Here is a 14,888-nt window from a genome sequence, read left to right as displayed (position 1 = left end):
TATTTGTCAGATTCCTCTGGATTTTAAAAAAAAAAACCCACATATTTTATGGTCAACTTATGATCATCATTGAGCCCCAAATTTCTGCCACTAAATGAGGCATTTTTAAGTAAGCTTTGCCCCATTTTACAATCTTTCTTGCCACACTTGTTAAGTGAACCACTGAAGTTGTTCAATTAGTAACATGGTTTTTAAAGTAAATCTGGCTTCCCCGTTGACTTTGATTGTCAGAAAGTCACAGAAAGGGTGTCAGCTTTGGAAGCCATATTGAGACCAGATGCTCCCACACTGCCACATTTTCAGCCTGGGAAAATGGAAGGATGGGGAATTTCTTGAAGTGTGTGTAGTTAGACCTAATAACATTATTTTTCTAAGTCAACGGGGGCGATTGGGGCGTGTGATGTGATGATGGGTGCAGGATTGGTAGTTTTTACTTATTGCAAGGAAGCCCGGAATTTTCAGGTTTGGGATTCCACAGTTGTGCCACTTTACTATCCAAATAGAAGGAACTTTTGAGAAGATGCCTGTCTCAGAGTTATTGGTTGGAGTGGAGGTTTTCTGGAGCAATGGCAAAAGGATCATATGATCTGCAACCGTCATAAATATGAGCCAGTTGCCATGCATCCAAATTTTGCTCACATAATCTTGGGGATGCTGCAAATGTGTCGTAAATGTGAAAAATGGTCGTAGGTTACTTTTTTCAGTGCTGTTGTAACTTTGAACGGTCACTAAATGAACGGCTGTAAGTTGAGGACTACCTGTATATATTTAGTGACTTACTCATCTAAAATGTTGCCTTTTTGCCAGTGCTTCCAAACGGGTTTATAATTTAAAAACAGCTTACAAATATTTGCAATAATTTTCTTTCAAAGAGGGCACGGAGAAAAGGAACTCTGGAAGTAGAAGAAAATTTAACACTTCAAACATGAATTTTCTTTCTTTAAATATAAAGGAAGACGAGAACGTTAACTTAGCCAGGACAGAAAAGTTTATGTCTTAATAAATGTATTGATTTTAGGTGCCATAAGATTTTTATGTTGTCTTGGCTCCTAAAGGCAATGGCATGCCCCTGGTGGAGACTGACTCTGAGAGAGAGGAGGAACAGCAGACAGGAAGTGGAAGGGTGGCTCCGGAGGTTTTGGAGGAGGCTGGGGAAGGGCAGAGGCGGCTGGGCAGTCAGAGGAGGACCCAGGCCCATCCCCTCTCCATCCTAGGCACACAGGGAGGAGAGGATAAGGGAGAGATGTGAATGGCATGGTCTACGGGGGAGGAAAGGGCCTTGATCCTCTCCATCAGCTGCAGCTGTGAGAACTGGTTAAAGGAAAGACATGTGGATGGACCAGTGCTGGAAACAAAGCGTGGAAATATCTCTAGTCTGTCATTCGCCTCTTGAGTTTGGTGTCCTTCCCAGTGTGTGTTCTGATATCTGTGGACATCTTCAAGACCTTATCTTGCCTGGTTCCCTTAATTGCTTCAGTGTGGCTTGTATTGTTTTTACTCTTTATAATTTATAGGCATTTTTAGTTTAAATGGCATTTCCTCCTTTTTGTAACTGCTTGAGGGGGAGTTTTTTGTCTCCAGTCAAGGATATTTGAAGCTTTGAAGCAAAGTGAAGGGAATAAAAGGGGCTTCACCTGTTTTTGTGACTGTGTTTATTTTGTATCTCATCCTGGGTCATCGCACAAAGTTCCTTTTTATCAGAGTTGTCATATTGGCACATCTGGGAAACGCCGAATCTGGGAGTTCCGGGTTTTCCCTTCCCAGAAGAAAAATCAAAGATCCATCCCCTGCACCCATCAGTCCATCACATGGCCCAATCAAATCTTTGTCCCAACTGGAGACATTCCTCCAGACGCTCTTTTCCAGGTGCAGGGCCGTATGTCCTTAACTTCTGAGAAAGAATGTTGTTGTGTCTAGTCTTCTACTCCCTATGAACTCCCAAATTCCAGGCACTAAACGTGGCAGCCTCAAAGCTTACAAGTATAATATGGTTTCCAAGCCTGACACCTGATACGCTAGCTGTCTAGGTTTTATTACAGCCCACTAAAACATGTGAAACTCCTCTTCAAATTCTAAATACAGGTGATCCACAACTTACAACCATTCATTTTGTCAGCACAAGGGTGCTGAAAAAAAATGGCTTACAATCGGTTGTCACTCTTATAATCATCTCTGCATCCCCATGGTCAACATTTGGATGCTTGCTAACTGGCAAGTATTTATGATGGCTTCAATATCCAGGGGTCACATGACTGCTGCTTGCAACTTTCCTAGCCAGCTTCTGACACGCAAAGTCAATGGGAAAGCTAGAATTGCTTAACAACTGTTTGAATTACTTAATAACCACAATTTTGATGGTTGTCTCCCCTCCCCAACAGTCATGTGATATTTCAGGCACTCAACAACCGGCCATTTGCTGCTGGAAATGTCATCAGAAACCTGGTTCATACTACCATATGTGGTGGACTTGTGAGGATGCTAGAAAATATTGGACTAAAATCCACACGTGGCTGGAAAAAATGACAAAGAAGCACATAGATTTGAAACCGGAGTTTTTTTTATTGGGAATCTTACCAGATGCTTATAGTAAAGAGTTGAAATATTTGATTGTAAATGTATTGACTGCGGCTAGGATTGTATTTGCAAAGAATTGGAAAAATGAGAAAATTCCATTACAGGAAGAAGTTATAAAGAAAATATTGGAATGTGCTGAGATGAGTAGATTGACTTTTGAAATCAGAGAGCAAGAAGATAAACAATTTTATATAATTTGGGATCTTTTCTATCAATGGCTGAATGATGAAATACAAAAATAGAATATTTGAAATGCTAGATAATAAGGAATAATATTGAATTTATTTTTCTTTTCTCATTCTTGGTATTGGATATTATACTTATATAATGATTTTCTTTTTCCTTTTTTTCTTTTTTCTTTTAGGATAGAACTGGCACGATTATATGATTTGTTTTAGAATAAATCACTTAAAATATAGTTATCTCACAAAGGCATGATCGAATAAAAGTGTAGTCAAACTTCTTTTTTTTTAATAATGATATGATGATTTATAAGTTTATATTGACAATAAGAGTTATTATATAAGGTAATTGTAATTGTAACTATGAAGTGAACGCACAAAACTGATGAACCAACCGACTCACTGTTTGTATATAAATATGGGGGAGCTGATGTTTTTATGTTTTGTCTGTTTGTTTGTATGTTAAAAAACAATAAAAACTTCTATAAAAAAAAACAACAACCAGCCATTTGCAATGTCCCACAATCACACTGACCATATGTTGCTGAAAACTGACATTCTCATTTTTTTCCCCTCTAACTTCAGGAAGCAGCCTCTTGAGTGCCTCTATTTTCTCCAACATAACTGCACATGTATCAATAATGTCCATTGATTTAAGGAGCTGTCCCGCTGCTTCCTTATACTCTGAAAGAGCTACTAAAAGATGGAACTTGAGAAGAGGTTTTACAAAAATCATTCCAAATTTGAATAAAGGTGACCTTGTAGGAATCTACAAACCTTTCCTGAAGAAAAAACTTTTTAATAAAAGGATTAGTTGTCACAGACTTTCTCCTACTTAAGAGAAGAGAGCTGGATGAAGAGGTAAAATCAGTGGAAACTTTGGGGTAACCATGTTATTTTGAGCTCAAGCAACTAGAAAAGGAAAATTTTGTCTATTTCTATGTGTACTTTTCAAGACTCTCACAATATCATCTATCTATCTATCTATCCATCCATCCATCCATCCATCCATCCATCCATCCATCCATCCATCCATCCATCCATCCATCTACCGTGTTTCTCATATAATAAGGCCAGGTCTTTTTTTTTTTTTTTGAGCCCTGAAAAAATGGCTAGGCTGTCTTTTTGGGGGTGACTTAATTCCCCCCCCCTTTCATCTTTGGGTGGGTGGGTGGGTGGGCGGCGATGGCTTGGATGTTGACCTTGGCATTGGTGGGGCACTTCATATTGGGGTCAACGCAGGCAGCACCATATCCAGGTTTGCAACAAAAGTACTTCCTAACGGCAAGCCCCCCCACCATTCCCCCCCATTTCGCATGTTTTAATATAGGCCTTAATTTGGGGGGAGGGGCTTAATTTCATTTCATGCCGATAAAACATGCTGGGACTTCCTATTGGGGGAGGCCATATTGTTGGAGAAACAGGGTGTCTGTCTGTCTGTCTGTCTGTCTGTCTATCTATCTATCTATCTATCTATCTATCTATCTATCTATCTATCTATCTATCATCTATCTATCTATCTATCTATCTATCTATCTATCTATCACATCCCAGACATAAACTGTTTCAACTCCTTCCCTCAAAATGACACTATGGAGCACTGCACACCAGAACAACTAGACACAAAAACAGTTTTTTCCCGAATGCCATCACTATGCTAAAGAAATAATTCCCTCAACATTGTCCAAATATTTACAAAGTCTGCACCACTATTACTATTAATCTCATCATTCCTTTTCACCCATCCCCTCCCACTTGTGACTGTATGACTGTAACTTTGTTGCTTCGATCCTTATGATTTATATTGACTGTTTCCTAACATGATTTGATTGCTTACTGTAGCCTATGACTATTACAAACTGTACCTTATGATTCTTGACTCTTGACGAATGTATCTTTTCTTTTATGTTTACTGAGAGCATTTGCACCAAGACAAATTCCTTGTGTGTCCAATCACACTTGGCCAATAAAAGAATTCTAATTCTAATTCTATCCATCCATCCATCCATATGATTTTCTACAATCTCCAAATTCAACCAAATGACTCTGGGCAGCTTATGCTTCGGATAAATTAATCCCAATAAACATCAATCAGCAGAAATTCAGTGACATACAACAATCTCAGATCCATAAATACAGCAATATGAAAACATAAAAATTACAGGCAGCATATTAAAACAAAATCTAGTTATATGTAAGCACAAAATGACAAAATGTCAATCATACTACAATTCTCTCCCTTTTGTACTTGCATTACCACATCAGATACAAGTATGGTAAGAGTGGAATTCACGTCCCAACTTTGGAACACACATTTCATCCCAAGTCTCATTCCTTGGCTGGCATAAAAACTGGACTTGATCTAATCATTTCTCCAAAGCCTGTTCAAATGAAACCATCCTGACAGCCCTTCCAAAATTCCCACAGGCCAGGTGCCAAGATGAGTCTCTGGAGATAAGGGATACCAAAGCATTTGGACTAACACAGTAGAAGACAGCGTCTAAAACTTAATGTCTCTTAGATTTTTCAAAGGAATACGATCCTAGGATAAAGCCATTCAGGGCTTTCTAGATCAAGGGTGTCAAACTGGTGGCCCGCGGGCTGGATGCATCAAGCACAGGCCACGCCCACTCCAACTCTGCGAAGGGGAAAAAAACATCGCGATACGTCACATGCCGTGAGCTTGACACCCATGTTCTAGATCAGGGGTCTCCAACCTTGGCAACTTTAAGTCTGGAGGACATCAATTCCCAGAATTCCCTGGGCAGCTTTGCTTAAAGGTTTAAAGTTGCCAAGGTTGGAGACTCCTGTTCTAGATCAAAACCAAGATTTGGACTCAAAACCCTCTTGGTAACCAATTCAGCAACTGTTCAACAGGAACTATTATGCAATTAATGTATGAATTAACAGGGTGTCTAAGAAGGTGCTTCATGCTTCACGTTGGGGGTGATTGATAGATTAATATTAGATTGCTCCACCCATCCCCAGGCTGATCTTATTCCTCCCATCTTCTAGCTGTTGTATTTTGTAGTTTTATATTTTGTAGCATTTTACTTATATCGTTTTATCTTTTTAATATTGTAAGCCGCCTGGAGTTTAACCCTGTGGTAAGATGGGCAGCCATTAAATTTGATAGATAAATAAATACATTGCCCTAGGATGAAGCCATAGAGGGCTTTCTAGATCAAAACCAACATTTGGACTCAAAACCTTATTCGCAACCAACTCAGCAACTGTTAAACAGGAAACTATAATACAATGTATGCATGAACATGTGCATGGATGCACTCAGCCAAGAAAGTGCATGCAAGTAAAATGTGGTAGCATGGACAGATGGTCTTACGCACACGTCTGTATGTTTATGAATTAGAATTAGACTTGCAAATCACTCCATTTGACATAAAACTAAATGCTGCAAAGAATGCTCTGCTGAGTCACAGAAGGCCAGCCAGAAGGTCAGCCCCAGAGAATGAAAAAGAAAACAAAAATCCGTTCTGAATTCATTACTCCCAGATCATCAAGGAGAAACTAGACAGCCAAGCCCCCACGCTTCTATTCAGCTGAAGCTGACCATTGCTAAAATGAGAATATCATACTTGGGACAGACAATGTGAAAAAAAGGAAAGAGGATGTATCTACTTCGCAGTGCTTGGGTGACAGCTGGAAAAGTAAAGAATGGTCCAAGCTAATATCCAAAGGAGAATATATGCCTTTCTTTGAAAGATCTTGGGCTACTTGTGACCTCAATGTGCTAAACCTAGAACAGCATCACACTTTCACACATCAATGTCTCCTAAAATAAAATATATCTTCCCTGTTATGTTCAGTAGCTCCTAAATATTAGTGGCTGCAAGTTTAATTACCTTGCTTTTCCTCCTCCTAGCTAGCAAGGAGTTGCAAGTTTAGTTATCGCAAGGAACAGCCCACAGGTGGAACTATTTGCCAGTTCAATTTTAAGATGTGTGAACTTCAACTCAAGGCTGCCTAGGAATTCTAGGAGTGGAAGTCCTCATATTAACTTAAAGTTGGCAAGATTAAGAAACACTAAGCTAGCCAAACACATTTAATACTGCATAAACTGAGAAAGCTATGTTACTCAAGAGAGCCTGGCTAAATTAATGCAGCAAAGTAGAGCTTACTTTTCCAATTGGAAGAGAAGCAATTAGAAGTCACAAATATCCACAAAAAAATATTAAATACTGCTTTATTTCTGCCTTGGAGTGGAAATAAGGAATTGCAATCAAAGCTTTTTTTTTTCTTTGTTCTTGGCTCACAATTGATTCTTAATACGCAAAACTAACATATATTGAAACTCCATTTATAATTAAACTATATGTTTTGTTCAGGTTTAGGAAAATCAAAACAAATTTCCTTACAGATAAAATGAAAAGGTAGGTTCAAAGAGCAAATCTATAGCACAGACCTCAAAAGCAGGGCAATAACAAAATGGATTTAGTCGAGAAAGAACAGACCGGCAATCTGGAACCAAGATCGTACGAGATATGTTTGCAACCCCGATGAGTTCAAATTTACACTACAGATTGCAGGCAAAAATGCATCTGTAACTTAACCAGTTATTCCCACCCACCATCCACCTCCCATCCTTGCTAAATATTAGACAGAACTCATTGTATTTCACCTGTGGAACCACAAAGAGTCCTCACTTTACAACTGTAATTGAGCCTGGAATTATGATGGTAAGATATTGTGGTCGTAAATTGAGACATCACATGATCAAACTTGATTTATTTATTTTTTATATTTTTTGCAGTGGCCACTCAGTAAACACCACAGTTGTTAAGTGAATCCATTTTCCCCGATGGGCACTTTTGCTAACAACTAGAAGTAAACACCAGAAACAAAAAAACTCTACAACCTCGTCATAAATCATAGTCACTTGACCGCAGAATGATGCAAACAGCTGTAAACATGAGATGCTTGCTAAGTCACGTGACCACCTGGGAGGGTGCATGCGGCCATAGTAACTTTGAAAATGGGTCATAAGTAGCTCTGGGGAAGTCTGCCATAACTTTGAATAGTCATTAAGTGACTGTAAGTTGAGAACTATCTCTTATAAGTAAGAAGGCAACATCCAGGCAAGTCTGATTACAACCTAATCAGAAATTTACCAGTGATCTACCAGCAAGTAAATTAACAGGGTTAAGCTGATCAGTGGTGGGATTCAAAAAATTTTACTACCAGTTCTGTGGGCATGGCTTGGTGGGCATGTCAGGGGAAGGTTACTGAAAAATCCCATTCCCTCCCCACCCCACTAACCTGCTTTCCAGCTCCGTTCTCTTGTGCAGGGCAACAAAAGAAGACCCAGCCGATCAGCTGGGACTCGGGAGGCAGAGAATAGATGGGGGCAGGGCCAGTCAGAGGTGGGATTTGCCAGTTTTCTGAACTACTCAAAATTTCCACTACCGGTTCTCCAGAACTGGTCAGAACCAGCTGAATACCACCTCCGAAGCTGATGTTGATAAATCAAGAGAGACCAGAAGGAACTAGCTTAGCAGCTTGGAAAGATATCAAGAAAGCCGAGATAAAACAATCATTGTTAGCCAGAGAAGAAGCAGTAGGGCTGATAGGATGATAACTTAATGAGACTGAGAAATTGACTGGGTGTTTCATACAGCTCACTTAACTTTGTTACTTCGTTAACTCATTCCCTAGGTTTGCACCACATGCTGAATCATCAGCTAACCCAATTAGTTGGTTAGCAAGGTGTTAATTCAGAAAAAAAAACCTCACCGAGATCAAAACTAAAGGTACTGAGTAAAGGTAGCTACATGAACAAATATCTTTGATAGATCTGATTCAAAGGGAGCATGCATAAGTGCACCAATGTGCCTACCGTCCCTGTCCTATTGTTTCTTTTTTATTTTTCTTATATGTATCCATTTCATGTACTCATAACTATGTCTATACTTACACCTGTAATCCTATAATCGCTTGACAAAATAAATAAATAAACAAACAAATAAATAAATAAATAAATATAAATAAATAAATCACTGAATTGTGAGGAACACACAAGCTAAGCAAAAAAATATATGACTTTTTCAGATCTGGCTGGCAACCCAAGAACCAAAAACTCCTGGCAGAAGTCCCTTACCAATAAGGAAAGGCAGATGGGGCAGCTGATGCGTTGATCAGCAGAATTGGGCTATATTACCAATGAAATGGGACGAGTTGCATATAGAGGAAGGAATCTATTTAGAGGCCTGTAACCAGCTCAAAAACTTTTGGGGGTCCCTGGCAAAATATTTGCCTCAAGTCAAAGTGGACTCACAATTCTAAAGATATGTCCCTATGGAATGGAATTGCTTTGCCGTTACTTTCTTGCTTGCTTGCTTTCTTTTGTGTGTGTGTGTGTTTAACTTCCCAATCTGGCGTTCCCCACCTGGACATCTCCTGGTGGCCTCCCATCCAAGTCCTCCATAAACCAGTCCAACTCCCTTTAGCTTTTTTTTTTCTACATTCACTAGCTAGGCGCTGCCCCCAAGCTGGGCATCAAGGCAAAGCAGCTACAACAAACCTATGTTGTCTTCTCAAGACAACTTCACTTCTAGGGGAGTCCTGGAAAATTGTGAGGGTGTGTGTGTGTGTGTGTACAGATGAGGGGATGGGGGATATAACTCCAGGTCCGCCCAGCTTTTCCCCTTCAGACGAATCGATCTGGGGAATGAGGGAACTCCGCTGGGGACGAGGGGAGATATAATCCGAGACGAAAGGACGGGGGGTGGAGAAGGGGGCGAAAGCCTCGCCGCGCAACAGGGTGAGCGCGACCCCGCGCAGGAAACCAGGCCGGGGCAGGCAGCGGGGTGAAAGGGACGCGAGGGGGGCGGGGACGGAGCGCGCAGACTTAGTCAGGATCCGCGGAGGAGCCCGCCGAGAGCGGGGAAGGACTATCCGGGCAGGCGCCGCTACTTACGGGCGAGTCGTAGGAAAAGGCACACTCGGTCTTGTAGACGCGGTCGCCGGTCTTGGGCACCCGGATGGTGGGCATGTAGGGGACCAAGAGCTCGCCCACGTCCCCGGCAGCCATCGGCGCTTCCCGCCCCTGCGCGAACAAGGCGGCCCGCTCCATCTTCCCCAAAGGAAGGCGCCAAAGGACGGACGGACGGACGGACCGACCGACGAGCCCGGGCAGAGAGAGCAGCGGCGGCGGCGGCCAGGGGCAGAAGCGCGCAGCCGAGGCCCGCCCGCCCTCCCGCCTGCCCATCCGGAGGGGCGGAGAGACGCTATTTTTAATCCAATGGAAGGCAGAGCAGCGGCGGCGCAGCTGCTTCTCCCAAAGCGCCCCCACCACCACCCGCCCCGGGAAGCCCTGCCGGCGTGCGGCCAGAGCCCGGAGACCGCAGCCGCGGCTTGGCTTGGCTTGGCTTGGCTTGGCTTGGCGGTCCGGTCGCCGCCCTCCCAGAAGAACGATACTCTGCACCTGCTCAGGAGCTCTCTGGCTCCCTCCCTCCCTCTCTATCTTACTTTCTATCTCTTCCCCTTTCGCTCCCCCTTTCTCGCTCCCTCTCTTTTTTTTTCCCCCCTCCCCTTCTCTCTCCCCCCTGTGTCTCTCTTCCCTCTCTCTCCCTTTCCCTCCTCCTCCCTCCCCTCCCTCTCTTCCTCTTTCCTCCCTCTCCTTCCCTCCCTCTCTCTCTCCCTCCCTTCTCCTCCCCTCTCTCTTTGCCTCTCTTCCTCTCCTCTTTCCCCCTCTCTCTTCCCTCTCTCCTCCCTCTTTCCTTCCCTCTCCTCTCTCCCTCTCCCTTCCTCTCCTCCCTCATTTCCTTCCTCTCTCTTCCTCTCCTCTTTCTCCTCTCCCTTCCTCTCTCCCTCTTTGCCTCCTCCCACCCTCTCTCCCTCCCTCTCCCTCCTCTCTCCCTCTCCCTCCTCCTCCCTTCCTCCCTCTCCCTCCTCTGCCTCCTCCCCCCCTCTTTCCCTCCCTCCCTCTCCCTTCCTCTCTCCCACTCCCTCCTCCCCCCTCCCTCTCTCTCTTTCTCTCCCTCCCTCTTCCCCACCCCAAAAATCTGAAGAGGAGAGTTTGCAGGTGGGGGGGAAGGGAAATTCCAGGGCTGGTCCTTCCAAAGTGAGAGGACGATGAACAGGTTGCACGAAATGATGAGTGTGATTTCGTTCACCCAAAAGGCTAACCAAGGCAGAGAAGGAAGGCGGTCACCTGCCACTTGCCAGGGTTCACACAATATCCAAACCAAGGACAGGTAGTCTGCTTAGTGACCATTTGAAGTTACAATGGCACTGAAAAAAGTGATGTGTGACCGTTTTTCACGCTTATGGCGGTTGCCGCGTCCCCATGTTTGTGTGATTTACAAGATGCATGACCACTGGTTCATATTTACGACGGTTGCCGTGTCCCTGGAGTCATGTGACCGTCCTTCTGTCACCTTCTGACAAAGTCAACGGGGGAAGCCAGATTCACTTAACAATGGTGTCAATGGTGGGATTCAAATTACAGATAACAGATAATCAGAGTTGGAAGGGACCTTATAGGTCATCTAGCCCAACCCCCCGCACAAGTGGGAGACCCTACACTATTTCTGACAACTGGCAGTCCAATCTCTTCTTGAAGGTCTCAAGTGGTGGCGCTCCCACAACTTCTAATTTTTTTTTTACTACCAGTTCTATGGGCATGGCTTGGTGGGCGTGGCAGGGGAAAGTTACTGCAAGATCCCATTCCCTCCCCACCCCACTAACCTGCTTTCCAGCTCAGTTCTCCTGTGCAGGGCAACCAAAGAAGACCCAGCCGATCAGCTGGGACTCAGGAAGCAGAGAATAGATGGGAGAGGGGCCAGTCAGAGGTGGTACTTGCTGGTTCTCCAAAACTACTCAAAATTTCCACTACTGGTTCTCCAGAGCTGGTTAGAACCTGCTAAATACCACCTCTCATACCCACAAGTCACTTTTTTTTCAGTGCTGTTGTAACTACAAGTGGCCCCTAAGCAAATGGTTGCAAATCAAGGACTATAAGTCATGTGGTTGTTAAGCAGCCTATCACATGACCAGACTTGATTTTACGGCCGTTTTAATGATGGCATAAAGTGAGTCACCTTGGTTATTAAGCAAGGCCTGTTGGCAAAACCGGATCTTCAAGGCTTTGCAAAAGAGTCTAAAATTGGGGGCCTGTCTAATCTCTCCAGAGATGATATTTCCAAAGGGAAGGAGCCACCACGGAGAAGGCCCTTCTTCTGGGTCCTGCCAGATATAGCTCCTTAGGAGACGGGTTGAGGGGATGTAACTGGGAAAAGACGGTCCTTCAGATTAGCCGGTCCCAAGCCATGAAGGGCTTTAACCAGCCCCTTGATTTGCACCTGGAAGCAAATCGACAGCTAATGGAACTCATGTTAGGAGGGGTGACTTAGGTGCACACCTGGGTTTCTTCAAAACCATGTGGGCTGCTTCGTTTTGAACCAATTGGAGCTTCCAGGTGCTTTTCAAGGGCAGCCCCATGTACAGCACATTGCAATAGTCAAGATGAGAGGTAACTAAGGCGTGAGTAACCATGAGAAGGGATTGTTGGTCCAGGAAAGGGTGCAACTGTCTCACAACCCAGAGTTGTGCAGAGGTCCTCCTGGCCAGACACAGGAGCAGCAGCAGTCACAACTTTGAGGCTGGATTGTAAATGACATTTTTGAAGTCAGTTGTAACTTTGAACAGTTGTTAGCAACCAGTAATAAGTCAAGAACTACCTGGGCTTGTGTATAAATTATCCTTTAGTCAAATGTACTGAGGGGAAAAAAGCTGATTTCCTGAACAGGGAATTCATACTACATTTATGTGGTCCTTATCCAAGGGACGCGGTGGCTCAGTGGCTAAGACGCTGAGCTTGTGGATCAGAAAAGTCGGCAGTTCGAATCCCTAGCGCTGCGTAACGGAGTGAGCTCCCATTACTTGTCCCAGCTCCTGCCAACTTAGCAGTTCGAAAGCATGTAAAAATGCAAGTAGAGAGAAATAGGGACCACCTTTGCTGGGAAGATAACAGCGTTCCATGCGCCTTCGGTGTTTAGTCATGTCGGCCACATGACCACGGAGACGTCTTTGGACAGCGCTGACTCTTCGGCTTAGAAACGGAGATGTGCACCACCCCCTAGAGTCGGAAATGACTGACACATATGTGCGAGGACAACCTTTACCTTATCCAAACTAAAGCCTGCTTTGTACAAGAAACACTTTAACTGTGTTTGCACAACATATTCAAGCAGGTTAAACATGTAGCTGATGTATTGGCTCAAAAAGTTAACCTTGGATGGTTTATGAGTGCAGTTGGGGTCATTGCTCATTTGGTAACTTTACACTTCAGTGAATTGCATAAAACTCAGAAAAACGGGTTCAGCAATAAAGTAACTAAGCTTCATGTAGTGTGGATGTATTTAGAGAACTAGAATCCATAACGGGTTCAATGACACATGAACCTGAAATAGCTTACTTCATTCCAATTTTCTAGGATTGTCTATCAATAAAATTAGCTATGAGTTATTTATACAATGCATTAAACAAGAAACAGGTGGTCAATATTCGCTTCTATTTCTGCTAGAAAAATAAAACATTTGATGTTTTAAACTCACCACACGTCTGTTGTAGGGAAAAGGGAATATTAGGTATGTTTGCCATCTTGAGTTATTTATAAAAATTATACAGCAGGGATTTTAAAAAAATCTAAACTAACTAAATAAATAACCTGAGAACTGGAGAAAATCATGTCCCCCGTTGATCCTAATAATTTCTAGGACATTCCATTGCAGAAGCAAATACAAACTATGATGGAGACTTTTCATGGTGCTGACAGGCTCATGTTTTAACCTACGATTCCCTGAATCCAATTATCTAGCTTTTCTCCAGACACTGGATGTGTTCACTCAACACACTGAATGCTAATCTCAGATTAACCAGCATTGCTTCATTCATACAAAGCATTATGCTGAAAAAATACAGTATAAAAATGATTTTTTTAAAAACTTGATGCCATCCCATATATTGCATTAATATGGTAGTCTGGTTCTCACAATTTGCCAACATAATGGTTGGATTCATGTGACTGCACAAATCACCCAACCTGTCAATCATTAATCTAGTATTTCTCCAAAGGTGGGTAACAATTAATATGGATGGATCATTCATATCTCAAAGGGAAAGTGTTCATATTCTGCAAATGCAGAAAGGAGATGGAATTCTGGAAAATGGCATCTTAGGGGAGAATGAAAATGGATTTTGGGGAGAGGGATGTCAAGTTAAATGACTGTCATGGAAAAAAAAATGTAGTCACTATCCCAAAGGTGTTTTTTTCAAGAGGCAACAGGACTTTCTGGTTTTTCGTTGTGCTTCTCATCCAAGAAGCTTCTTCAGGTTCTTGGGGGAATGCTCCAATGGCCAGAGCTGAAGAAGCTTCTTGGATGAGAAGCAAAATGTCTTCAAAGAAAAATCAGAAAGTCCAGTTGGTTCTTGAAAGAAAAGGAAAAAAAGCAACCATGGGACATGGTTTGGGACAACCATGACTTGGATGACTGAGAATCTCCACACGTCCATAGTCAGTAGGAATTGAAAACAACTTGGTGGAACGTAATAAAAAATGATTCATGTATAGTTTAATAATTATATTAGACATTTCACAGAGGCAGTGACAGAGCAAGAAACTGGTACTCTCAAAATAAAACTTACTTCTCATACCCATTATACATTTTTGGTGCTATGTCCCAAAGAATTCTACATGGTGTAAGGATGAAGGTTTGGGCTAGATGAGAAAGTTAGACTCAAATCTAAACCCTGGCCACAGAAGATACTGGTTTGTTCATGAGGTTTCTATCTGGCCTTTATTGCTTTTACAAGTAACTCAAGGCAAATATATCCAACACCCCTTCCTCCTCCTCCTATTTTTCCCACAAGAACAATCCTGTGAGGTGGATTGGGCTGAGTGAAAGGGACTGTCCCAAAGCCACTCAGCTGGTTGATCTGGGCCAGTTATTTTCCTGGCCCAACCTACCCCACTAGCTAGGCCTCTTTGGGCTCTGGAATGAAAGGCACAATATAAACAAAATCACATGCTTGTACGGAACTATATTAAACCGAATGGGGTTTATTCTGGAGTACACACATAAAAGAGATACAGAAAATGAAAAAAAAAAAAAG

The 14,888-nt window shown here is 42.8% G+C and overlaps 1 protein-coding gene across 2 annotated transcripts in view; it reads right to left on the bottom strand.

Annotated features, from left to right (window-relative positions):
* USP13 (ubiquitin specific peptidase 13) overlaps nucleotides 1–10,104 on the bottom strand; it is a 94,459-nt gene extending 84,355 nt beyond the window's left edge. For both annotated transcript variants that reach the window (XM_087933509.1, XM_087933510.1), the window contains exon 1: nucleotides 9,691–10,104. In XM_087933509.1, coding sequence (XP_087789635.1) covers nucleotides 9,691–9,981 — 291 coding nt within the window. In that variant the 5' untranslated portion in view covers nucleotides 9,982–10,104. The remainder of the gene's footprint in view (nucleotides 1–9,690) is intronic.
* Between the last annotated feature and the right edge of the window lie 4,784 nt (nucleotides 10,105–14,888).

Source organism: Pseudonaja textilis, chromosome 4, assembly GCF_049901715.1.
Source record: "Pseudonaja textilis isolate UNSWEBS1 chromosome 4, rPseTex1.2, whole genome shotgun sequence".
Lineage (NCBI taxonomy): Eukaryota > Metazoa > Chordata > Lepidosauria > Squamata > Elapidae > Pseudonaja > Pseudonaja textilis.
Note: the sequence above shows the minus strand (reverse complement) of the source record. Positions and strands in the feature narration are given on the sequence as shown.